At 43.4% G+C, this 26,385-nt stretch overlaps 1 protein-coding gene and 1 long non-coding RNA gene across 11 annotated transcripts in view; one reads left to right on the top strand and one right to left on the bottom strand.

The window, feature by feature from the left end:
* ST3GAL6 (ST3 beta-galactoside alpha-2,3-sialyltransferase 6) overlaps window positions 1–15,048 on the bottom strand; it is a 46,399-nt gene extending 31,351 nt beyond the window's left edge. For 2 of the 10 annotated variants that reach the window (XM_065062541.1, XM_065062521.1), the window contains exon 1: window positions 13,592–13,734. Coding sequence is in view for 2 of the 10 variants with exons in the window: in XM_065062504.1 (XP_064918576.1) it covers window positions 9,184–9,274 (91 nt within the window). In the remaining 8 variants the exon portion in view is untranslated. The other 8 variants (XM_065062518.1, XM_065062504.1, XM_021299658.2 and 5 more) reach the window with 8 other exon arrangements.
* A 4,764-nt stretch (window positions 15,049–19,812) lies between these two features.
* On the top strand, window positions 19,813–26,121 carry LOC135579441 (uncharacterized). Its single transcript, XR_010472520.1, has 2 exons — window positions 19,813–20,510; window positions 23,594–26,121. It is a non-coding gene; the product is annotated as an uncharacterized LOC135579441 (long non-coding RNA).
* The last annotated feature ends 264 nt before the right edge of the window (window positions 26,122–26,385 follow it).

Genomic DNA, 26,385 nt, shown 5'->3' on the forward strand with positions numbered 1-26,385 from the left:
TTGAGTTAACCTTGAAATTCAAAGGGACAGGGGAAAAAGCACATAAAAACCCTACTAAAAGTTTTAAAAAGGAACATCAGGGGTTTTTTATGATGTAGGCAGTATTTTGTGGGCTTGCTTGTGATCACCAGTCCTGCAGCACTGCTGCCTTTTGGCCAGGATGTATCCCATGCCCAGCGGAAGGACGACCAAGGAGTTCTCTCATGCTATCATTTGTCTCAAGCTGTCAAAACTTAAGCACATTATGGCATGCATGCACCTCCATATTTCTTCTGCCAAATGTATACACGACTCAGCATTAACTCTTCCACTTCTTGCTCTAAGTATGAGCATAGTTCATTAACTCTCCCCCTCTTGAAGAAGGAAACACTGCAGCAGACAATACAATAGTCTTAAAGCTACTGATGTGGCTAAGCCTCAAATTTTTTCAATGGTCATTTTGGTTTTAGTTTATTAAGAAACAGAAGACCTCTGAAATATTGTTTAAATGAGGAAGGCAGACCCATTGGGTTATCCTAGCAAAGTGGCCCTGAATTAAGGCTACATTTCTAACCCTCCCACAACAGTGATTTGAAGTGAGAAGTTTAACAGCATCTTAATTGGAAAAGATTCTTATTAACCTGCCCCACCCCACACAAAAATAAAGCAGTTATTCCTGCTCCTGGAGGCCTGTGAAAAACATGACACAAAAAAAATAAGGTTTTACTGTGTCAAAATGTCATTGGGGACTTTCACCATCACAGCGCACGTACCATCTTTATCAGCAGTTAAAGATTTCTCCTGCACTGGAAGATAAGACTTTTCAGGCTCTTTCTGCCCTATTTTTTTCAACAAGGGGATAAGCAGCAGTATTTACTGACTAGGAAAACAGGAGCTTTCTTCCCTTCCAACAACATACCGAACTAGCCATTTACTTCCATGACATCCTAATAACTGTGAAAAAAGAGATGTCCTTCCTTCAGAGACAGCTTCTCTTTGTTAAGGCAGGTTTCCAATGCTTCCCCTAAGATTTACCCTTTCTCCAACTACTGCAGAAGACCTAAAAAGAAACAGCAAGATAGTCTTTTCTCCAAGTACTCAACAGCAAGCAGTGATGTTCAAGAAGACTTACTACTAGAGTAGTAGTGATGTTTAGTATATTTAGTTAGCTCTTGTTCTTTATCAGCTACTACAGCTAGAAACATAGCCTCTGCTGACATTCATCTACTGGGGAGAGATGCAGACTAGAGCTGTGTCCACTTCTGACCTTTTGTGTGGCTACACACTAATTAATGACAGACTTCAAGATTTAATAGATTTGGTTTAGGGCCTAAGTGCTTGCCTCCCTCCCTTTCATCATCCTGCTAATGGTGAAACCTATTCTGTACCACAAGAGACAACAACACATTTATCATTTTTGTGGACAATTCATTATTATTTTATCCCATTTTTGTGCTTCAAGTAGAGACAATAGTATATTGCTCCTCATCAGAACATGCCCGCCAGCTGGGTAAAACAAAGCTAAACAACAACTTAATCAGTATTTTTCATTTATAATCACCATTTCAGTTTGCTCCTGTCCAAAATCTTCTAAGATCTCTGCCATCACATTCCCTCCTGTGTGACTCTCTGGTCCTACTTATAAGCTCAAGAACTCTTCTCACGCAGGCACATCCTTCAGCAAAAAGATATTGATAAAGAATCTGCGTAAAGTTAAATCTATTTTATTTTCACGCCCTGCAATCCTAATTTACCTGAACAGGATGGCTGGTAGAAGAGGGATATTAATGCCCTTCCAGAAGGCTGCAGGCAGGCCTGGAAGCGAGCACAGTTTCTCTCATCTTGGGCATAACAGGCAATGCAGCACCCACACCCCTCCAAACCTTCACGTCCAGCCCCAGGCTCTCAGCTCTTTCCCATTATCACTTTTAAATGCAAGAAATCACATAGGGTGGCTTGTTTTAGTCAAATAGCCCTTCAATATTTCAGGCAAGATTTATGAAACAAGGGTTTGCAGCCTGCTACTCGCAGGAGACACCAGGAAGACACACTAGCAATTGGGAGAGTTTGGCAAAAGCTGTAAAGGGCCTCCAAGTCTTGACTTCAACTCTTATCACCACACTCAGACTCTCTTGTTCTTCCCTCCTTTTTATCTAGTGCAATATCATCTGTGCAGTTGTGTAACTCCTTTTCCACTCCTCTTCCCTCCCTTTGTCTGAACACCCAGCAGCTTTTCATGTGCGCCACAGTGGGGGCAGGAACAAAAAAAATGCAAAGACCAAAGAGAAGTTGCACACACTCAGACTGTTTCTTGGACAGCAAGAAGACATGTACAAGCCTAGGTCAAGTTACTAAAAACTTCTTAAAGCTTAATGAAACAGTCCCCCTTTCGGCTGCTAAAGACTGCTGTCATCCTGTTCTCAGAGGTAACACAATCAATGATGCGTGTTGTTTCACAGAGAAATCACTTTTAGAAAAATTTAATGTCACTTATACTGACACCAATTACTAGCTCCAGGGATGAAAAACAGGAGTACAAAGCATCAGCCAGTGCATCCTGCCAGAAAACCCTGATGAGCACAATACAATGGAGTACAGGTATTAAGTATCACTGAAATGGTCCTCAAATACAAGCAGAATTTGGTGCAACTGTGTGCTGCGGAGTTAACTGGCCCTACTGAGTGGCAGAACATGTTACCTCCAGGCTGGGGTTACGACAGTGTTGCTATGCCACCCTTGAGAGCCAAACTAATATTTTGGCTCAGATTATCACAGTGCGATGTGGATCCCTGGCACCAGCTCAAGGTAACACCATGTTCCATTGCATGGTGTAAACACACAACCAAAACTGCAAGTGTAAAATAGAGCTGGTTTTATATTTCCCAGCTGGTCAATGTCGGTTTTACATTCTTTTTGCCCTCCAAGTTAGAAAACAATATTCCCTAATGTTCTAAAATGGCTTAGGGCTCGTTCCAGCAATGGACACACTTTTTGTAGTACAGTTAAACACTGCTAACTTGAGTTTAAAAGTCAGCCCTGAGTAGATCTAAATCCCACTTGTAGCTTTGAGGGGAAGCAGAAAAATAACAATTACTACATTCTCATCTAACTGGTGCTTTCTAAGCATCACAGATTTCCAGAAACCTTGCCTGTAATTACAAAAAAGAATACTATGAAGTCCACAGCCGCAGCTCCTTGCTTTGAGATGAAGACTAGAAGGAAGTGGCCAATTTATGCCAAGGTGCACCAATGTAAAGAAACACTTCCATATGCTTTCCCTGTCCTGTCCCTCCACAGGCCTCCCCTCAACATATTTTGCCAGTTTTCTCCCCCCTTTTCTTCTTCCAGTGCACTTGAACACAGACCAGCAGCTATATTGCCATGCCCAGCAGCCACAGAGCTGCAGTGCAGTACAGAAAACAAGTATTTTGGGTTCAGTCAAAAGCTAATCTATGCATGCAAATCCAAAAGAATGTATGAGCTGAGCACAGATAGCTCTCCTTCCCCAAATCCCAAAGCTTTAATCAAAGTAAACATGACAAATCCAGCTCTAACTACACCTATAAAAAAAAAATAAAAAAAACAAACCACACACCAAAACACAAATTCAGTAACACAGCCTTAGCTGAAAGATTTCTTCCAGTCCTGTTGTACTCTCCCAGATTAACCTTTAAAGCTTTAGCCAGTATAAGCTAGGCTGCTATTTACATATTACAGATCATAGGTGTCAGTATAATACACGATAGGACAAAATACAGAGAACAGGTGCTAAAATATCCATGCAGCTCCTCCTGCATACTGTGGTGACTACACTGTGCCTTCTCAGCCTTCATTTCCTGACTCCCTTCAGCTCTTCTTCCAGAAAGACTGGAAGCCATGCAACACGTTCTAGGGGGCAGAGTTCAAGTCCTTTTCTCCTCATACCTTGATTTGCACAGCTGACAAGTTTTCTGTCAACTTGAAAGCTGCTCTTCCTGAAGGAACAGAGCATCGTGGGTTTGAGTTGTTTTGCGTCTTCATCCCCTTTTAAACAACAAAGACTACAGATGTACTACACAATGCTTGAGAAAAAAAAACATATTAATATAAAGATATACATGCCACTACAACATCAGTTACTCATTCACACCCACTGTCCTTTGCCCTGCAGACTCAGATGCTCTAAGTCAAATGAACAATCCTTCTTAGGTTCCCTAGAGAAAAGAGATGGGAAAAAGTGGAAGGAGAAAAGGCTGGAAATAGCCAAAGTATTCAGGTTTCAAAACGGTTCAGTTACAAACCACAGCAGCTCACTAGTCCACCTGCCCCTCCCCTCCCCCCCAAAACTATGATCAATCTAAATAAAGGTCTTTCCTCTGTAGTATACATGCACATTCACTACAGCATTAAGTTCACTGTAAAACAAGGCACACTTTGTCTTCTAATAATGCCTAGGATATCTGAAACACCTAGCTCTGTCTGATTTGGAGCTAGTGATTTAACCTCAGCTCTCACAAAAAAAAAAAGCTGAGAATTGCAAAACTACATCTACCAGTCAAGCTTGGAGAAAATAAATAATGTCAACCCTAGGCTAAAATAAATTAAAAAACCAACCAATCAAACAAAAAAACACTTTCTTCACTACCAGCACCTGGAGAATTAAATACTCTCCATCTACATCAACGGTAAATCCCACATAAATCTAACTTCTTCTTGCTTAGTCATAACAGTATAAACATTGATCTGTACTGGTGTCAGAATCTGTCCCTGAAGAGACACTGGTGCTTTTTGTATGACTAGTTTTCACAGTAGCATTTGCAAGCTCCCACCATGGTTTTAGCCCAAATATGCAGACAGTGCCATCACCTCACCACACCACAGCTCTTTTTACCAGAACTTCTAGTTTCTGTATTTTAAAAAGTAACAAGTTGTGTTTTTCAAGTAAGAGGCCCAGCGAATAGGAATAAACATGCTCCTAGCAGCACACAAAACTGAACAGTTTGCTTTTCAAGTAAATAACATGCAAAGCATGCCTGTAGTCAGAGCACCAAACATGTTTGCCGATCTTTGTTGTGTTGTTCCCTGTCCTCCCTTTGCTGCTAAAAAGAAAACAAACAAACAATACACACCCAAAAAACCCACCTACACCACACATCAAAAAAACTAAACCCACCAATTGTTTGAGACAGAATTTACCCCAACAGCAGATTCTGCAAGTCAATCTGCCGCAATGCACGTGTGCCAGTGGAGAGCTCTGGGATTCTCAGGAATGCAGCAAGACAAGTCAGTGAAAAGCGTAAAGCTAAATAAATTCAGCGAGGGAGGAAAACAGAGATAAGTGGTAGCACTTACCCCACACACTACTATCAAGTCTTAGAAGTTTCCCAGGGAAGCAATCCTGCCAGCTCAGAAGAAAGCTTCAGGACAACAACAGTCTGAGGAGCTTCTCTTGACATTAATGCCTTGCACCTCCAGTGCTCTCAATGCAGAGTGGCAATGAACACATTCATATTGCCTTTGGATTTTGAAAACTAATCAGAATACACACCTTAACTGCTAAGTGCTATAAGAAAGCTAAACCCAAACTGACAGTGCCAGACTGGAAAAGCTAAAGTATTATAAATATTAAGGCTGTTTTCAAAAGCCTTCTTTATATGCAGCTTTGTTTTCTTAGTATTAATACTCAAAAAGTTTTATTTACAACAACAACAACAACACACAAAATAAAACACTCTAATAAACAACTTTGTAACTAGAAGAATGTTTTGTGTACGTAATGCATTTTTGAGCCAGCAAAGAACCGTTTTATAGGTTGCAGCAGAACCTGTATCTGACCCCCTAAAGGCTTTTAGTGCTTTGTTTCATTTCTTAAATGTGAATAAAAGAAAACCTAATGCATACAGTATCCAAATAGTATTTATCCTGAGGATTTTGAGAGTTACAAGACACATAGCTTAATTGAAAAACATAATCCTAAAGAACACTTAATGCAGAACATGAAGTCATAACAAACATCTTTTCTGAATGGGAAAGGTTGCCAGTAAGTCAACATGTGTGGTTTGGGTTTTCGTTTTTTGGTTGTTTTGTTTTGGTTTTAACTAAACAAAAACAAACAACAACAAAACAACAAAAACAACAACAGAAAACCCACCACACACATAAGAATTTATTTCTAAGGCAATGCTTTCCAAGGGGAACAAAGACCTAGGTGTACCCAACTTCAGCATTCAAAGCATCATTAATAGTGTGTTTCCTCAGACAAAGCTGAAACCAGATTTACAATAAAAACCCAAGACAAAGGAGCAGGCTAAAAGACAAAACCAGAACTGGAATTCTTCACAGAGCAACTGTTAGTTGTTGTAAGTGAACTCAGGTCCTTATGAAAAAGTCTGCAAAAGTTCATTTATATATTTCTGTGTTTACAGAGCTATAAAATGGTACTACAACAGCCCATATTGCAGTGCTAACATTTAGGGGTTATTCATCCTATAGCAGAGTTCCTAGTTTTTAAGATTATTCACCTTAGTTTCTTTACCTATACATGAGGAAAGGTAATTATCTCTGATGGTAATCTTCAATTGCCATCTGTCTGGAAGGAAAGCTGCCTAAATTAGTCAGTAGGGAATGCCAGGAAAGCTTATATGATTTTCTCAGTGCTACACAGAGCTGTCCATTTAGGACTTTCAGACCTCAGTCCCTGCTCAAGGTTAAACACAGCCCACTTCCTCCCCAAAACTGATGTATCACTCTTTTGGGGGGGTTTCTAGTTGGTTTTTTTTTTTTTGAGTGTGTTGTTTTGGGTTTGTTTTTTTTTGTGTGTGTGTGTTGTTTGTTTGTTTGTTTGTTTAAAAAAAAAAAAAGGACAGTCACCCCTAAAACTGGAGGGAGTGGCACATCATCAGCTCCCTCCATCAGTTCAACTTGTTACTTTCTCAGTCCAGTCTGGTTTGCTGTAGATGAAACAGTCTCTGTGCTATTCAAACCTCTGACCTTAAAGGCTGCAGCAGAACGAACAGGAGTTTCTTCAGGACTGTAGTATTTTTAGATAGCTCAGCTGTCCTCCCCTTCCTGATCTTTGCTGAGCGCTGGATTTGCCCAGGGCTGTATGTGTGAGCAGCTCCTCTGAGTAATGGGTGAGCCCTGAGACAACATGAGGCTCATCTCCCCATCAATCACAGCAGGGCGACTTCTTTTGTGGTCCAGATCTGCTTTTCCATTATCAAACTGCCCCACGCTGCAGCAAGGATAAAACAAAGTCTGATATTTGCTTCAGTGTTAAGAGTGGAAGTCCTTTAGAGCAAGACACGCAGTAAGCAGGACCAGCTGGGTTGCCTATTGACATCTTTTCCTTGCTACCCTGACCACACCAAATCCAGCTCAGCCTCCAGCATCACTGTGTCCTTCCTATCAGATTGGTATTCCTGCTGCAGATGACGCTCATGTCCATGAGAGCGTGAAATGCAGTACGGTAAAAGGCTTTTTTGTTCTCTTATATCACATGTGTTCTTAGCGTGAAATGAGATTTATGCACTCATACCCTGTATAGACGCATGCATGTCCTTCCTTCTCCATAGAACTTTTGAACCCCTTTGGCTAATTTCAGTCAAATTTGATAGCAGATTAGGAACTTAATGCATTTGAGACCTCTACAAGTTCTGTGAAAATAGACAGCTGTGTAGAACAAAGAAACTGTATAGGCTCATCTTTCATTAAAGATAAGGAAGTCTACCTGCAGTAATACATCAGAAACCTGGTTCCATTATATCTGCTTGTCACACAATTGTGTGGCAGAGATATTAGAAGAGCCTCTGTCCATTTAAAACAAAAGCACTAAAATGTTGAAAAGCCTTGCAAAAAACTATCCCGATTTTCCAAAACAGCTGTCTGTCGTTAAACATTTTAAATATCCTTTATAGCCACTTAACAGATAAACTGTTAGCTGACTTCAGTCACTCAGCTTCAAAACTCAGCTTCAGTCACTCAGCTTCCACTCTTAAGTCACTCTGACACCAACCACTGTTTATTATAGAAAATACTCTCTGAAATCTGAAGGAGATGCATATTGTATTTCACTTCATGGTTCTTTCCAAAAAGCTCTAAACAACATGCTCAATTTAGATTAGAAATCTTTAAAGTAACACAAAACCTAAGGTTTGAGTCTAAGCCATCCAAGAACAGATATTCCAAGTTCAAAACAAATTATGGCATGCACATAAGGAATTAAAATAGCTATTCCGTCCAAATTGCTCCAGTGAAAATTAAGTAACAGTATTTTCTTAACATGTTTTGCAAGAAAAGGCGGTCAACCTTGAGAAACTGTACAAACAGTATTTACGCTGACCAGTATTTTAACCATCTGGCTACTCAAAACCCAGTTCACATGCCTGACCTGTGCTCCACTGCACAAGGTGGGCAACACAGGCACAAGAAGAGCTCTGCTATGTCAGATGTATGGCCATCTAGCCCACTAGTCCGTCTCCAGCAGGGACAGAGCAAGATGCCATTGAGGGACAGCACATTACAGACACTTGTCCACACATTCCCCTTTAGCAGCACCTACAATTGTTTAGTACGGGAGCTGGAGGATGACATCCCTGCCTACTCCTTTTAGCATCCTTTTGTGGACCTGCCAACATCTACACTTGGGAATCAGGGCAGAAAAAAGGCCAGGAAACCCACCAGAGGAGACTGAAGTGGTCCTGCTACCTCAGAGCTGCTGAACCACAGGGCACTTCAGTACACAGTCCTGAGGCTCTTGACTTTTTGAGAATGGTGAACTAAAACTGCCATGGGTGGTTATAAAACTGGGGGAGGGGAGCAGGGAGGGAAGGATACACAGCCTTCCAAATTCTCAGTTGAGGCAAGTAACAGTCACCTTGTCACATTAAATACTGCAAAACACTGCAAGCAGACCTAGCTGTAGTTTACCTTTAACTGTTTCCAGAAAAAAAAAAAAACCCAGGCTTTTCCCAGCTAACCAAATTAGAAGGCAGTAACTTGTCTACACGAGGGGCATGAGCAAGACTAGCTACCACATGCCAGCAAGCCTTGTGCGCACTCACCAACATGGACAAATCCTAACTTGCTCCAGTACTCCATTAAGTGGATTTAATACTACGGCTCCACTTAATCTTGTGCAAATGTTATGTTCAAACAAACCCTACACAGCATTTCCCATTTATACCACTAACCCTCCACCTGGTCTCAGTCCCACACACTGCCTACCTGAAGCACTGTAGAGATCAAGGTAATAATGTTTCCAGGGTAAACAGATGGGACACTGGTGGAGGACATCTACAAGTCGATTCAAGAACATCAGAGAAACAGGAGATATGTATTTTAACTGCCAAAAGATGAACAAGGTTGTGATTTCATTTAGCAACAGCTCTTAAGCAGCAAGCACTTTCTTCTCTCTTCCTTGCAGGGAGAAAAATCCACAAGTTCCTTCCCCCGCACTGTCCCCTGTGTTACACTGGGAGGCTTGTATGCTTCCTTGCCTAAACAGATCATTTCGCCCACACAGGTCATCACGTAGCCAAAAAAACTCTGTCAGTGCAACACCTGCAAAAATTAGCTGCCCAGGAGGAAACTACGTAAACGAATAATCACATTGGAAGAAACATAATGACAAAACCACAACTTTAATTCCTTTCTTACCCTGGGAAAGTGACAACTCCTCCGCCCATCCCACATGTGCTATCATTTGTATTTCATATGCCCACACACGTTTTGTATTATTAAATGGCCATTACATATGCACATTTCCACTGCCTGTCTCTGCTAAGGCTCCAGGTGAGCCAGTGATGTGTCCCTCGCACTCTTGTCATTTCCCTGCTGGCCACTGGGCTCTGAAAAGCAGCAGGGAAAGAAACCAGCGGCCGGTTGCTGCTGTGCTGCACAAGTGTCCATCTGCAGATCCCATCTAACAAAGAGCTTTTCTAAGCTCTGCAGCAGCTGATGCTTACTTGAGTGTTTCCAACCTGTATCCACAAGGGCAAAAAACTGTTCTTTTATGAGCGAGTTGAAGAGTCTATGGAAATCTAAGACTGCTAGCCACCTACCTCACAAATAAAGTTTCCTACTGGCTAGAGGCCCAAAACCCAAGCAATATTCCTGCTAAGGGAATAGAAACTTGCACTGTAAATCAACAAACATTAAGAAGAGCTTCAATGATCAAGTCTGAGCTTCATTTCATTCCTGTCTGCTCTTAAAACCAGTTCCTTGATTACTCCATCCCTGCCCTTCTAACAGGAGGGAGGATCAGCTTTGTGGCTCCTCAAGTTTTCCAGCCTTCCCTTCCTAGCCAGGGCAAGTGGGGTCTATTCAAGTTTTTGCCTTGCTCCTCCCAGCTCTCTATAGATGCTGGAATGTACAGAACAGCCCTAGCACAATGTACTCCAGCTTTACTGCTGTTGCCGGGGCTGGGAGAGAAGGCAACACAAAACAGTTACAGGCGAACTTTTAAGCGTCCACCAGATAATACCCAAATTTGCACACTCTGTGGGCAGCGCTGTAAAAAGTCTCCCTCTTAAGATAAAGGCTTTGCTTTTGCCTTCAAGACCAAAGAATGTCCAGTTTTGAACACTGAAGAGCCACTCCGCCCAAACAAAATGAACTTTAAAAGGATGTGATATTTGAAGATGACAGGCACAGAACGCAGCAAGAAGCACCACCATGAAATATTTTACCACATTCTGTACCTGCACTTGTTCAATGCATTTTTAACAAGGTAGTGATACTGTGGTCAAAGCACATGCTATTTTTGCTTCATAGCACATGCTAGTTAGCGCTGCTCATCACCTTCCACCTTTCCAAGCCTTCTGCACAAATAGCAGCTACTGATATCAGTGGTTAATACACTGAAATGCAAAGAGAGAGCAGATTAATTTCCACGCATTACTGAAAGGTGACTTGAAAATGAAACAACAGCTTGCACATCACATTTTCTTCCCAATCTCAATACACATCAAGAAAACCTGAGGTTTAGGTTCTTCCGTAGCAGGACAATGAAAGAAAGATTTAACACTTCAAGAAGTTCGAACATCAAATAATAAAATAAGTAAATGCAGTTTTATTTTAATTTCCCTTGAAGAATTAGTCAGAATTAGTCATACATAGCATAACAGAAATGGAAGCAAAAGAAACTGGATTAATGGGGAAGCTCAGTGGCTTTTTATTCTGCTAGGAAGCTTTTAGTCTTTTGAGTAGATGGTAGAAAATAGAGACTCTGAAAAACAAAAAACCCTGTACAGTTACCCCATAAATTAATTTCCCAATATTATTTACCAGCTTCTCTATAAGGTCAGAGAAATTGATGAACAAGTTATTCAAATGAACAACAAATGAGTTGTCCTAAATTTGCTAAATTAAACTCCTCTTAAATGCACAGTGCACATTTAAACCAATTTAGCTAAAACAGTGCAAGGATCTGTAAGGAAAGATGTCTGTAAAAAGAGATATTTCAAGTAATCTTGAGTCCGCGCCTAAAATGCACTTAACTAGGGTGCCACAGCAGACTATCTCTCATCGTACACACAGTAAAAACAACCTTTCATGCTTAGAAGTAAAAAAGAGCCTTTCCTCACAAGCCCCTTTGAGTCCGTGGTGTGGTCTTGCAAGTTGTATCTTCAAATGCCCATGTGATTGCAGCCTGTTCCAGATCAAAATACTTGAAGCAACCCTCAGCAGCATATGAGGCAACACGCAAGAAGCAGAAAACCACAAATCAGTGAAAGCAGGTTTATGAGAACTTTCCCAAGCCTGTCTTGGGTGGCCAGATCAAACCTTTACTGAAAGGCATTAATCACAGTGTGCCCAGAAACTAACAATGAAAACAAGCCCAAGATAAAAGCACTAATGGCACGAAGAAGCTATCGTAAGAAAGACTATGCCTACTCCCTGCTGCTTTCTATCCAAAAACAACCACAATGATTCAAAATCCTCTAAAACTGTCTCTGCTTGTAAGCTTTCAAAGGTCTGAGGCAGTGGTGAAGGAGAAGCACCCTCAACCACTTGCCACTGTGAACGAGACCCATCACCACTCTGGCTGCTGTACTTCCTCCTCAGTGAGGCAACTCCCCTGGGTAATTGCTAAAGCAGCACACTTAGCAGCACACTGTACATATCAAAATAACATCTTGCCAATCACCTTGTCTAGCCAAAACACCATAACTCGCCTGTTTCCCCACTTCTTTACCACTTAGGACTGGGGCACTTGTGATCTTCCTGCCAGCTTTCAGGTTTTGCTCTCCTGCCTACACACTCTGCAACTGCTTCCACAGAGAAACAGTCGTTGCTTCCACAGAGAAACTTTCCTCCTGGTTTTGAACAGCGGGGTATTTGGTCACTGGGAGTCTCACTGCCTGATTCATACATCCCACACACAGGAGAGGTCTCCTACGGCCAAGATGACCCTCGGGGACACCATGGGACTCATCCACCTTTAACACTGCTGCTTTAATAAACAGCGGTTAGCTTAGAGAGTAACTTGTCTCTTCTTCAGTTCAGCAGAGAGACAGGCATGCTAAACAAGCAGGTACTGCATCAAGCTGGAAAGAAAGATCTGTAGATTTCTTTCATGTAGGTGGGAAGAAAAACAAGCATATAGCTGGTGCAATCTTAGATATGGAAGGAAAGTTAATTTAGTTTCAGAAATATCACCTCTGTGAACTAACCAGAGAGGAGTATTTCCTGTTCAGAACAGATGAGTAGGAAGCCTCACTCCATACGCTCGCTCCTTTTTCCTTTAAGCTTTCCCTGAATGTATTTTTTTAAGAGGGACCATGACATTATCCACAATAGAAGCTATATATTTTTATATACAAGAGTTTTACACAGTTCAGCCACAATAGAATTGCCAGGCTAAAATAAGTAATCTCATCCCATCACAAAATTCATCCTTTCTCGTTTTGCATCGATATTGTACATAACAATAGCTCAGCATAAAGCAGGTGAAGAAGAGACAGACAAAAAGATGAAGAAATGTGGACACAACGTTCCAGTTGGGTAAAAGAGGCACAACAGCCACAAATCCCAATAGATCAGCTGTTCATCTCCTCAGAAATTTTAATTTGAGAAAGGACAGCAAGACTGATCTCACAGCTTGCAATAATTAAAATAGAAACACCACCCCCACTGCCGAGTAGGACTTAAAAAAAAAAAAAGCAGAGAACATAAAACTTCCAGGGTTTGTTTCTTCCCTAAACTGCAAGTTATGGCTTTGCATAGCTTAAAGCAGAGACTACCCACAGAGCCATTGTTCCTTCCTCTAGGCCCTCGGCATTTCCAAGGGGCAGCTTCTCTCTTTCGGTACCCCCGCTAAAAGCAATCTTTTATCGGAAACTGCCTGACCAGCAGCCATGGCAACACGGTGGGATTACCCAACCCAAGCAGCTTAGCAGAAGCCACGCATCTCCCCTCCAATTTTATTTACGGACCGCTGCGGTCTCCGCTAGCTCTGCCGAGAAGCTCCCCGTGCGTGGGGCTGCCCTGCTCCCATGAACCCGCTTTCCCCCCGCCTTGCCCGGCCCCGGAGCCTCCAGCCGGCGTCCCACCGCCGCCCACCCCTTATCTCCAATGCCAGCACCCTAGCAGGGCTCGCTGTCCGCAGCTGCGCCCGCCCGCCGCGACTCACCGCCCGCGGGGAGCCCCGAGGTGGCGGCAGCATGCGGCCCGGGGCAGCCCGGCGCGCCGGCTGGCTGCGGGAGGGCGCCGGCTCTCCCTGCAGCCCCAGCCCAAGAGCTGGGCTGCTCCGAAATGCCGGGGCGCAGCGAGCGGCTCCAGCGCCCGGCAGGCGCCGCCGGGAAAACGGGACGGCCCCTTCGCTTACCCCCACCCCCAGGAGCCCCTGGGCCGCCTACCTGGCTGGGCGGAGGCGCCTGGCAGGCCGCCGGACCCCCCAACAGCGCGGCGCGGGCGCTTCCTCCCGCTCCCCACGGCGGCGGCCGGAGAAAGGCCCCGCTCCCCACCGCTGCCCCCGCCGCCCGCTGGGAGCGCCGCCCCGGGGGGCCCTTCTCCGGCCGGGGGCGAGATCCGGTCCCGGGCGGCGCCTCAGTCCGGCCTCTCCGCCGGCGCAGGCGGCCACAAGCATCAGCCGCCCGTGTGCGGCATTCAGGCGCATCTAAATGCGTCTGTCAGGCTCATCCCCACCAGTAACGTGGTCCCTGCTACCCTGCGATGTTAATTTTTAGCAGGAAATTCCCAGGAACCTCTGGGAAAGGTTCGGGACATTTCATCTCACCAGTTTTCAAGACGATTAAAATTATATTCTCTTCAATGGAGGCTTGTAGAGACAGGCTCCATCCCTCTTGGAAGTTCAACTAGTTCCCTGAACATTTTAAACAAGGAACACGCTGATGTATCGGAATAGCCAGCTCTGCCTTTGAACATGTGGTAATTTGCACTGAACAGCAATGTTGTCGACAGCTGCTGCCATCAGTACTTACCTGAAAGAGGTTTTAAAATTGGAAGCATGTATAAAGTTTACATAGGGTTAGCTAGAAGCTTTCCCACCTGAAATAACACAAGAGCGTGGTGAGAAGATGTCTCACAGAAGAAATGCTGTCAAATTCGGTAACAAGCACTTCCAGCATACCTAGTCATACGGGTTCAGACACCATCCACCAGATCCTCCCAACCTATGCACACAGATTCACAGAGCTAGCTACACTTTGTAAAGCAGCGATATTCACTCACCAGTTGTCAGCCGTGCAGATATTTTATCTTCAAACCATCCGAGACAGGAGGACAGAACTTGTCGCTTTTCAGAACCGTCCAGCCTGTTGTTGGCAGCCTCTCGGTAACTTCAGCTTTATTCCCACCTGGTGGTGTTTATGATAAGGATGAAGAGGAGGGCTTGTTTCAGCTTATCCCCCTCTGCAAGATAAAACATAAAAGGAAGCGCGTTGTATGTTTAGACAGAGATGTTACTTGGCTCGAGTCCGCTGAAATTCCTCCTCAATTTATACCAACGCCTTCCAGGGGGAGGAGAGAGTCCCATGAAGAAAGCTAAAGAGTCTCCTTCCCCAGTAATGAGCGTATCTCCTCTGACTGGCTTCCAGCTGGAGCCGCAGGCACTCACCCTCCTTTCCCGGGCCAGTGGCTCGCCAAGGGCCACAGCCTTCCCCCTGCGCGCCCGCCCAGACAGCCCGGAGGGTGGGAGACCCACAGAGCGGAGGACAGCAAACCCCCCCCACCCCTCTAGCCACCTCCTCAGCCTCCACGAATTAACAGCTAGTTAGCAAACTGATTGTCACCTCGGGGGTGCAGGGGGGAAACCAAGTAAACTGAAAGCCACAGCAGTTATTTCTGAGTATCCTGCCCACTTCGAGCCAGCTCCGGCCATCAGCTCTTAAAAGCTGCTGCCAGGGGCAAAGTGAAGCCTCACCCTGTATGACCAACCCAGGAGTCATGGGGCTCCTGGAAGATCTTCTCTCCACACTACAGCAACCAGCCACGCGGGACTGGGCTTTACTATTCGAAAATAAAGTTAATAAATAAATTTGCTAGTTATAAAGGGGATAAAAAACCCAAGAGCTAATCTGAAATCGTGTGCTGTATCAAGTGTATCATGCTAGAAAAACTCTGAGGGGTTCTTACTAATTGAATTGTCCTCTCCTGTTTCAGACATTACAATCCTCATCACTTCTAATCCAAAACTTTTCTGTATGATACTTCTGGAAGCTTGAAGTATGTTTTTAGCATTGTGTCAGAACAAGATGCTTCCTTTATTAGAAGAATAGTTCCTGAGTTTTTTGGTGCCTGTCACTGGGAATGACCAGAGGTCAGTCTGTTCTCAGAGGCAGTTTTATGCAGTCTATTTCTACATGTAATAAAAATAACATTAAAAGCAGGGAAGTTTTGTCTATTCTTAAGGGACTATCCCCACTTTGTAGCCCACTGAGATGGCTTTCAATGTCTTCTGGACTGGGAACCAAAGTTAAGTCCTCTATAATATGAGCTGAAAATACCTTTGTACTTTTGCCCCTTTTCTCCCACAGTGTTCCAAAGGTCTTCAACCTTCACATCCTGGCCTTTATAAAACCAAGGCACTTCAAAGTGTATTAGCTAAATTATCTGCGTTCTAAAATTAGTTTATTTAACTCTGCTATATCTTGTTCCTATTAGCTCTCCTTACCCTTCAATTAACCTAAGTACTATAGGCACAAAACCAATTAAAAAAAATATATCATTAAGGTTGCATGATGAAGGAGTCCGAAGTTAGGAGATACGAGAAGATGGGTTATGTGACTTCGCTTTGTTCCCCTTGCTTGTACGTTTCATGATAGTCTTAAATTACGTAGTCCAGTATTATTTTGTTCTGGCCTTGCTTTATTTTGCAAGGCCTCACCTTTGTTTAGGATACAGGATGAACTTGCTTTAGGGATGTGTCAGATTTTTGCAGAACAAGATACTGGGACTTTTCACCACAGAGGAGTGTAGGAAACCTTAAGGAAATGGATGCTATTCCTGCCTCTGTTCCAGACAGGATGTGTGTGCTGCAGCTGCGTCTTTTGTGCATGAGTTCATGTGCATGAGCTTATTTCACACCAGCAAACCTGGGTGCTGCTGTCTAGCATGGCTCTTTGGGCAGGCTGAAAAACACAGGAGTGAATAAAATGACTGTGCTGTTAGTAGGACTGAGCCACTGCCTCAGAGAGGCCAACTCAAGTTACTGATGCACCTCTGAAGCTAGTTAGACATGCAATGTTCCTATGGTGATACTATGTGATGACTTAGAAGAAGTCATTTGACTTCACAGCTGGCTGTAAGTTATGTGCTTGTCAATTTTCTGGGAGTCTTGCCCAAGGCATCTAACTCTGGGAAGAGCTTAAGCATTCGCATTTGCAGCCAAAGTCCGTAGGGGGTGTAGCGTTGTGAACAGAGGACCTGTTGCTCACAGTTTTATTCCCTTGCATTAAAGGCAGTTTGTGTAACAAACAAAAGGAATTGTATCTAAGATACTCAAATACACCTCTATCTGGAATATCTACAAAATATCTGCAAAATCACAAATACTAACTTCAGTGGTCAAACAATGTAATAATCTAATCTGTAGTAATGTAATTTCACATTAGTTTCTTCTGTCAACTGTAACTGTCCAAGACCAGCAATACAATGAAACTGGTGTTTGTTGTCATCTGAATATTTCAAAGTAAATTCAAATATCGAAATGACAATTTGAATAGTTAATATAGTGAAAAAAAATAGTTCTTAGCTGTTTTCAAAATGATGTGTACAAGCAAGAAGTTAATAACTAATCTGCAACACAAATTAATTTATTTGGCAGAAAGTATACAGAATCACTTATCTGGGACATATTCTGTTGCACACAAATAGTATCAGCAATGATTTCATAGAGTTTCTCTCAGTCCCCTTGCCCCAAATGCTAGGGGACCCCTTTCCACTGCACTGACCACTCAAGCTGTAGTAAACACCAGTCCCCTTGTATAGTTCATTTAGTCACTGATTTGTGGTCACATTATGTTTCTTCCAGAGACTCTTTGCTGGGACACAACTTGCTAAAGCCTGTCCCAGGAGCTTTAAAGAATCTGATTAGTTGCTGTAAGACAACCCACAGCATTTGTCTTGATTGTAGAGCACACAACCCCCACCTACTTCAAGGTCATTTTTCCAAAACCTGGTCAACCAAAGAGCTACTTCAGGCTGCTTTTGTGGTCCCTAGTGACTGCTTTTTCTGGAGAGTGCACAGACAGTTTTCTCCTGACCTGGGCTGTGCAGTGCTCCTGTACATTGTCTGGCAAACAAAACATGATGGCAAGAAATGTCGTGGAGGTAACCCAGGTAGGCTGAGACGGCCTCCTTGCCAGCCAGTCCAATGCAGTCTGAAGTGGTGAGCACATTAGGAAGTGCCATTTGCCAATGAAAATTAAGCCCTCAAAGCACGAATCTATATATAACAGCATCTGTAAACCCGTGAAGAAATACGTTATCCAATAGGCACTGAACATCTTTATGCTTACTAGGCATATGCAGGGAAATAGGTGAAAGCACACCCACTTGAGGAGGATTGCTAGCAAAACAACAGGAAGGAGAAGGCGAAAGAGGTTGCAAAATTATGGAATAATGCATCCTGAGCATCTAAGTGATTTTCACCAGGTCAAGAACAGCATTAAATCACAGATTCCTCCTCACTACTTGTTGTCTTATTTCCATTAAACTATACTGTAATGTGGAAATTGTTTTTTTCACTTGTCCCCTCCATCCTTCCCTATTGCCAGTATACTGGCATCACTGAACCTCCACATGCATCCAAAGGTAACCCGAAGTAAAGCCTAACAGCACCAAAAGCAGCGCTCCCCTCAGGCAAAGAGGGCAAAAGCTGATGCTTCCTTCCCTGACAGGAGACAAACCTCTCAAGACCCATCTCTCCCACCCATCTGAGAGGCACATGGCAGTCACCTTCCCACCCTGTAGCTCAGGATACACAGGGAACTGCTGTTCGCAGAGGATGCTGGCTGTGGCATCTGGCACAGGGAAAGACTGGGAGAAGGAGAGAGGTGAAGTGGTGCGTAGGAGGGACTAACCACCCAAAGGGTAGCAGGGTGGTGGGAGATTCTCATTTGCAGTTTGCTGCTGGGTCCCAGCCCCGGTGCCAAATGCAGACAGGCTCCGAGCTCAAAGAGAAGAAGAAATCCTTGAGCCTGTGGCTCCATACCAACTCGGCCTCGTCTGCTCAGCTGACTGACATACGCTGCTTTTGGAAGAGGAAACACCTGTCCTTTTATGACAGCTCTGTTATTCCTACAGTACCACACCAGGACTCACGGCTCCCTGTCTCCTTCCCAAGGAGAAGCCAGCATGTGAGATGCCTTTGCCATTTTAAGCGCAGCTTAATTCCCAGTTTCTTTCTCTGTGTTTTACCAAAAAGACCTCCCTGTTTTTTCACTCTGGCTCCCCTTTGCACAGACTATCATTCTGGCCTCCAGATCCCCAAGTTTCTGTCCTGTGTCCTGCTGGCTTCACCTGTACAGTCAAGTAATTATTACAAGTGCTAAGGCAGCCACTGCAGCTCTCAGATATCTAACTTTACAACTTCAAACTTTTGGCCCACTTCTTTAGCCAGTGTTAATTGGCCTGGATTCCTTTACTGGTTTGCAGCAGCCAAAAATCTGGGAACCGGTCCACAGTTTTTCCTCCAGGTACTCTTCAGATCAGATCTGTGGTTGAAAACATGACATAGCAAGACCAGACACAAAACAGAGCTATAAAAGTGATAAAAAACCTGTGATTAGACTACAAGAAGAAGAAGGAGGGTGAGAAGGCTAGGTGAGCCACTATAAATCAGGAATGGTATGATAGAAGCTGCTAGAAGCCTTGTCATATATGAACAGCAGGCTAATTTCAATGAGAGGCAGACATGGGCTGAGAAGGAGAAGAGGGCTTTGCATGTTTCTTACATTTAAGAATTCAAGCTGCACTCTAAGCCTTGGAGGTAGGTACAACAGCTGGGAAAATTTTAAATGCATTTCTTCCCTTGATTGACTTAATCTGCTTACAACTTCTGCCAAGTAATGACCATTGCTATGAGCCAGATGGTCACTTGCAACAGGTTGGAAGACTCTTAATAGGTACCCACAGGAATTAGGGCTGGCAGTGCAGAAGAGGGAATCCTTCCTGCATGGCACTCCAGGCTGAACTGAGCAGCCCTGTAGCAGAAAAGGCTGCCTTGGTCTCCACAACCAGGCTTTTCTTTTTTACTGCTCTGCTCCTGTTCCAAATGGGAGCCAGACCTGACCCATGTCAATATGATCAACAGACCAATATCCAAGACATTTGTAATCTTAGTACAATACTCCCTCCATTTCAGTGTTTAGCTACTTCATCCATGTAATAAGTGATGGTCAAAATTTTTAATGTTGAACAAATCGAGTAGGATTCAATTGTATTATGCATATTATTGTAAGCAGTAACTGTGCTTGTGCGAGTTTGATTATGTTTTGTAGAACCTTGTAGTAGTAGTTAAAGACAATGCCATAAATAACAGGACTACCAGGTGGTGCCATAAATAACAGGACTACCGGATGGTGTCATAGATAACAGGACTCCCGGATGGTGCCACAGATAATAGGACTCCCAGATGGTGTTACAGATAACAAAGCGCTCGGATGTTGCAACAGATAACAAAAGTTCCAGAGGCGGAAATTCCCAGCACGTAAACGAACGCATAACGTATATAAGCACATACGAAAGGTTGATTTGGTGTGCCTGTTGGTGGAACTGAGCTTCCCCCGGTCACCCAGCGCTGTTTTGCCTAATTACCGCTTGCTAAATAAAATCGATTGATTGACTCAGAATCGATTTATTGGCTCTTATTTATAACAAATTTTGGTGCCGTGACTCGGATTAAGGATCTCTGGGAGGGACTCTTAAACTTCAGGGAGGCGCCCCGTCCCGTTTTCAGACGGCCCTGGAGTGGACAGAGGATTGCCCTGAAACCTTAACCTCCGAACCCTAAATTTAGGTAATTAGGCAAAAGAATTGAACCCCTTAAACCTTTGTGCACGAAGAACCGGACGAAGACCCCAGGGAGGGTAAGTATAGAAAGCGATTCCGTTCGGTTGGGGTGGGTATCCTGGAGTGTGCATGAACGAGACGCCCCCCCCGGCTTGGGGAGGAAGCGAAGTGAGTGTGGACCCTGCCATAAGGCAGGGCGGGACTCTCTAGTAGTGCGGTTCTCATAGCCCGCGAGGGCGTGAGCCACGAACGAGGGGTGCGTGTGTGTGTGTGAAAAGAAGACACTCCGGAAGATGGGACAGAAGAAGGGCAAGCCTTCTGATCTCATGGGGAAGGGACCCACAGAGAGGTTGCCAGATATTCCCCGAGAATCCTCATTGGGCCTTGTGTTCACTGGGAAGGGACCCACGGAGAGGTCTAGCACGCGAAACAAAAATAGGGAAAAGATGGTTTACTATTGCATGCATGGCTGGGGAAACCAGCAGATTAGACCAGATCATTTATTTTGGCCAATTTTTGGGCCATATGAGAATTGGATTTGTCAGGCCCTAAATCTTTACCAACGGCACCAACAAGGGCCGGGTGCTGACATTAAGTGGCCCCAGCAGCGCCCTAACTGGGATAATCAAAACCCGGAACACAGGGGCCATATGGGAGATCTCCGCACTATAATCGTCCAAGGGATTAAGGAATCTGTCCCTCAGGGGCAGAACATAAATAAAGCCTTTAAAGAACAACAAAAGAAAGATGAGACTCCCACAGAATGGCTAGAAAGACTAAGAAAGAGCTTGCAGCTTTATTACGGTATAGACCCTATGACACCGGTCGGGCAAGCTCTTTTAAAAACACAGTTTGTGGCGAAGTCATGGCCGGATATTAAAAAAAAAAAAAAAAAAAAAAAAAAAAAGTTAGAAAAATTGGAAAATTGGCAAGAGAAAGGGTTGGATGAGTTGCTAAGGGAAGCACAGAAGGTTTATGTGAGAAGGGAAGAAGAGACTCAGAAGAGGCAAGCTAAAATTTTAGTAGCGGCAGTTCGAGAGGTACAGAGGATGGCTCCACAGAAGGGAGGGCCACCACGCATAGGTGGGAATGGGCCACCTCAGGGAAGTCAAGTCGGACTGAAGGATTTGAAGGAAATCGAATATTTTTACTGTCAGAGGAAGGGACATATGCGAAGGAGCTGTAGGAAACGTATACAGGATGAGAAAATGTATTATGCTGAGTAGGGGTGTCAGGGGCTCTATCTGCTGGGGACTCCTAAAACAACAGAGCCCTTGATAAAATTAAAGTTAGGTCCCCAGTGCCAGGAAATGGAATTCCTGGTAGATTCGGGGGCAGAAAGATCTATTGTCCAAACTGTGCCCCGGGGATGTGCTCCATCTTCGGAGAAAATAGAAGTAATAGGAGCAAAAGGAGACCCCTTTTCTGTACTAGTAATTAAAGGGGTAGAAATAGAATCCCCATCCCGAATAGGGATAGGGTCCCTTTTATTAGTGCCTGAAGCTGAATATAACCTATTAAGAAGGGATTTAATGGTCAAATTGGGAATTAGTTTAGAAATAAAAGATCGGGAATTGAAAGTAAAACTATACCAAGGTAAGAGAGGATTTAGAAGAAGAAGAGGAGTTTTTATGTGGATCATCACGGGTAGTGGATGGGAAAAGGAAGTCAGGATACGCTATAATAGATGGAAACAGCTGGACAACTAAGGAGTCAGGTCCCCTTAACTCAGGATGGCCAGCGCAGGCTTGTGAGCTGTTCGCAGTATTGAGGGTATTACAGTTGTTAAAAGATAAGAGAGGAACAATATTTACAGATTCTAAATATGCATATGGGGTGGTTCACACGTTCGGAAAAATTTGGGAAGAGAGGGGACTGATGAATTCTCAGGGTAAAGGATTAATACATGAGACCTTAATAACGCAAACTTTGGAGGCATTAAGAGGGCCCAAACAAATTGCGGTAGTTTATGTAAAGGGCCATCGGAAGGGAACCTCCACGCAAATAAGAGGGAATAATTTAGCAGATGAGGAAGCTAAGAAAGCTGCATTGCTGGTAATAAAAGAAATGGGCAGCTGGAATCAGCAGTTTCCAAAAAGTGTTAGAATGGAAGAATCCTTTTTGCACTCTTAATATTAAGGACATTCTTAAAACTAGTTAACACGTCAGTGTATTAGTTTTTAAACTTCAAGGTATTTTCGGGAGCTTTTACTTAATAAGAATAAAACTTTGTTATTGTACAATATTTGTTCATTAGTTTAAAAATTGTCACCTTTAAGAGTTGGTCCCATATAAATGTATCTTCTGTCAGGGAGTTTTAAATACCAGATTTCTTTTTTGTTACATTGTATTTTGAAATCTGTTTTCCTATGTGCTTGTACTCTGTGCCTTCAGCTTGTGCACTTTGCAACTTTATAGACCATATTTTGTTACTGCAAAATGTGTTCTTGAGTCAAAACTTGACATGAACAAACATGCTGCAAAGTTGCACTTTTCTCTTGCTTTAATGGGAGGTGAATCTGAAAAAAAGTCAAACCTATCACCGTCCCTAATCGTGACTTGGAAGTTTGCCCCCTTTTATTTTACATGTGTTTTAGTGTTCAGTGTGGGGACCAACTCTCATAGAACCCCTTTCATTGACTTTTCAGTAGCTTCCATAATCGCAATAGATTGAGGTGTGAATTCCAGACTGAATAAGATACTAAGATGTGTTTGATGCTGTGCTATGCAGAAATATTTGGGGCAAATTCTTGGGTTTTGTAGGTCTGCAAAGTGCATCTCTGGCAGCACGAACCAGACTTGCAGTTGGTTGATCAGTGAACAGTGGCACCTGTCTAAGGTCACTTTGTGGCTCCTGTGCCGTTTCTCCTGTCCAGGGGACCGAGCAGAGTGGGGGGGGAGGTGTTGTCCCTGCCACATATGTTCTTTGTTTTTTTTTTTTTTTTTTTTCTTCCTGCGTTGTGTGGTGAAGTCCCGCGGGCCCTTTTGTGCTTGTGTGGCTTCGTAAGAACTGTTAAAGCGAGGTCTGGTGGTCTAGAGACCACCTTTAGATATAGCAATACATCGTATCAAACCAGGAAATCAAGTACTCATAAAAACATGGAGGGAATCATCGCTAACCCGTCCTGGGAGGGACCTTTCCTTGTTTTACTCACCACAGATATCACAGTCTGCACCGTGGAAAGAGGATGGACACACGCTAGTCGAGTAAAAGGTCCTATACTGCACACAGACTGGGAAGTCACTGGGAAACTGTATGAGTTGAAGCTGACCTTCAAGAGGAAACAGACACGTGACGCATAGCCCTGGATACTAGGCTTTTTATGGACAATTGTAAGGAATTACATAAGTCGCACATTGCATGTCCTGTATGTAAGCAATGCAATCCGTGGGTATGTCGTGTGTGTCACGGGTGCGGGATACAGCAGTGAAAAAAAGTTTCCTTATGTTGAACGATGGTGTAATGAGTGTTGGGAAAAAAAACCTTAGATACCATTAGGATATTAATAATCACTGATAAGTCCAGACATTTGGGAAATAACCAAGAGGAAGTGTAAGAAGCGTTTTGGTAAGAAAAGATACAGGAAGTGTTCCAAACCCTGTGAGGATTCGGGACAGTGGCCAAACCCTTGTATTTGAAAATAGCCCTATTGGGTTCAATATTGGAAAGTGGGTTGTGACAGAACAAGGAGAGAATTCAGGAGGCAGTCCCCTGAAGACTACAACTGCTGCCGAGAAGATAACTTATCCGGCTACTCTGAAGCAACAGAGTAGGCCCAGGGCAAGGCAGAGGGGTATCCTTGTGGGGATTGGCAAGTGCCTCCGAAGACTTCTAAAATAAAGCAGCTCCTTAAGCAGAACAACCCTCAACAAAATGAACCTCCACTGGCTGATTTTCAGCCAGCCAGGGGCCGGGTTGCTCTCCCTAATCCTCCTTACCTTACCGGTAATAATAGCAATAAAGCAGGGGAGTTCTCACCAACCTTTTAAATGGACCCTCTATCGATGGGAGGACCAAACGATAATACAACAACAGACCACATCAGGGTCACCTTCTTTTACTGTAACCTTATGCCAATTAGTTCAGATTGAGCCATGCCTTAACAAAATGGGGTTTTATATGTGCCCCAGCACAGGGCCCTCGTATTGTAATACTCCAGGACACTATTACTGCTCTTACTGGGGGTGTGAAATGATTGCCTCAAGCTGGCCAATTCCTCCGGCAAATACTGATAAGTTCTTAAAGGTTGGATGGGGACCTGTAGGATGCATTCCTCCTTCGAACCAAGGCCACCGACTAAAACTCGGTTATCCTCGCAACCGAAACGAGCGGGACAGTGATGGCGAGTATGAATATATATTCCTTAACATAACAAACCCTGAACATAGTGGATGGTTTGTTAGAAAAACCTGGGGAATGCGATATTATCGACCGGGTGCTGATAGAGGAAGCATGTTTCTCATAAAGAAAGAAGAAGTTAAACCGACCCCTCTAGGTAGGGAGACAAAGACAGTAGAGAAGGAGAATATAATAGTAATAGAGGAAACTGTCACTGAAGCCTTGAAATCTCTGAATATTGAAGCCCCGGAATCTTTGAATCCTCTTATGGGGAATTATTCTGGCTGCTTATCAAACTCTAAACTATACTCAACCCAACTTAACCATGGGTTGCTGGTTGTGTTATAATGTTAATCCACCCTTTTATGAAGCTATACGGGATAATCGTCGGTATACCATAAACAAGGAGTCTATGCCTATTCAATGTCCCTGGGAAAAGCAGAAAAGAGGGATAACTATGCAACATGTAACTGGAATAGGGACTTGTACAGGTAAAGTACCAAATTCCAAGAGACCACTTTGTGGGAATATCATACCAAGCCTTAATAAAACCACAGGATATATTATTCCCCCAAATAGAACAAAATGGATATGTTCCAGGACGGGACTTACTCCATGTGTGTCTTTAAAAGTGTTTAACAGTTCCCGAGAGTATTGCATGTCAGTTACTATCATTCCAAGGATATTATATCATCAAGAAGATGTGATGTATCCTAAATCGATTTATTGGACTAGTTAAAAACCGTGTAGAGCGGGTACACCTTATGCTGCTACAGAAACATGGAACTGATGAAGAAGCTGAAATGACCTTACTAGCCCGAAAAGCGGTAACTCGATTTGATCAACAAATAAATGAGTAAAAAAAAAAAAAAGGGGGGAATTGTAATAAGTGATGGTCAAAATTTTTAATGTTGAACAAATCGAGTAGGATTCAATTGTATTATGCATATTATTGTAAGCAGTAACTGTGCTTGTGCGAGTTTGATTATGTTTTGTAGAACCTTGTAGTAGTAGTTAAAGACAATGCCATAAATAACAGGACTACCAGGTGGTGCCATAAATAACAGGACTACCGGATGGTGTCATAGATAACAGGACTCCCGGATGGTGCCACAGATAATAGGACTCCCAGATGGTGTTACAGATAACAAAGCGCTCGGATGTTGCAACAGATAACAAAAGTTCCAGAGGCGGAAATTCCCAGCACGTAAACGAACGCATAACGTATATAAGCACATACGAAAGGTTGATTTGGTGTGCCTGTTGGTGGAACTGAGCTTCCCCCGGTCACCCAGCGCTGTTTTGCCTAATTACCGCTTGCTAAATAAAATCGATTGATTGACTCAGAATCGATTTATTGGCTCTTATTTATAACAATCCAGACAAGTGGAAAACACCAAATGATTTTTGCAATTTATTAAAAAATAAGCCATCTGTCATTTAACTCATCCTCATTTAATTCATCATAAAATTCTCCACTGTATATGAACAGGAAGCTCCACTTCCAGCAGCCCAGACCACCTGCTCACAGCCTTTATTTTTGGGGTGTGTATGGTTTTTATTTGAACACCTCACTGAAACTTGGCCTTTCTTGTCTGCAACTAAAATATAAT

Source organism: Columba livia, chromosome 1 (assembly GCF_036013475.1).
Source record: "Columba livia isolate bColLiv1 breed racing homer chromosome 1, bColLiv1.pat.W.v2, whole genome shotgun sequence".
NCBI lineage: Eukaryota > Metazoa > Chordata > Aves > Columbiformes > Columbidae > Columba > Columba livia.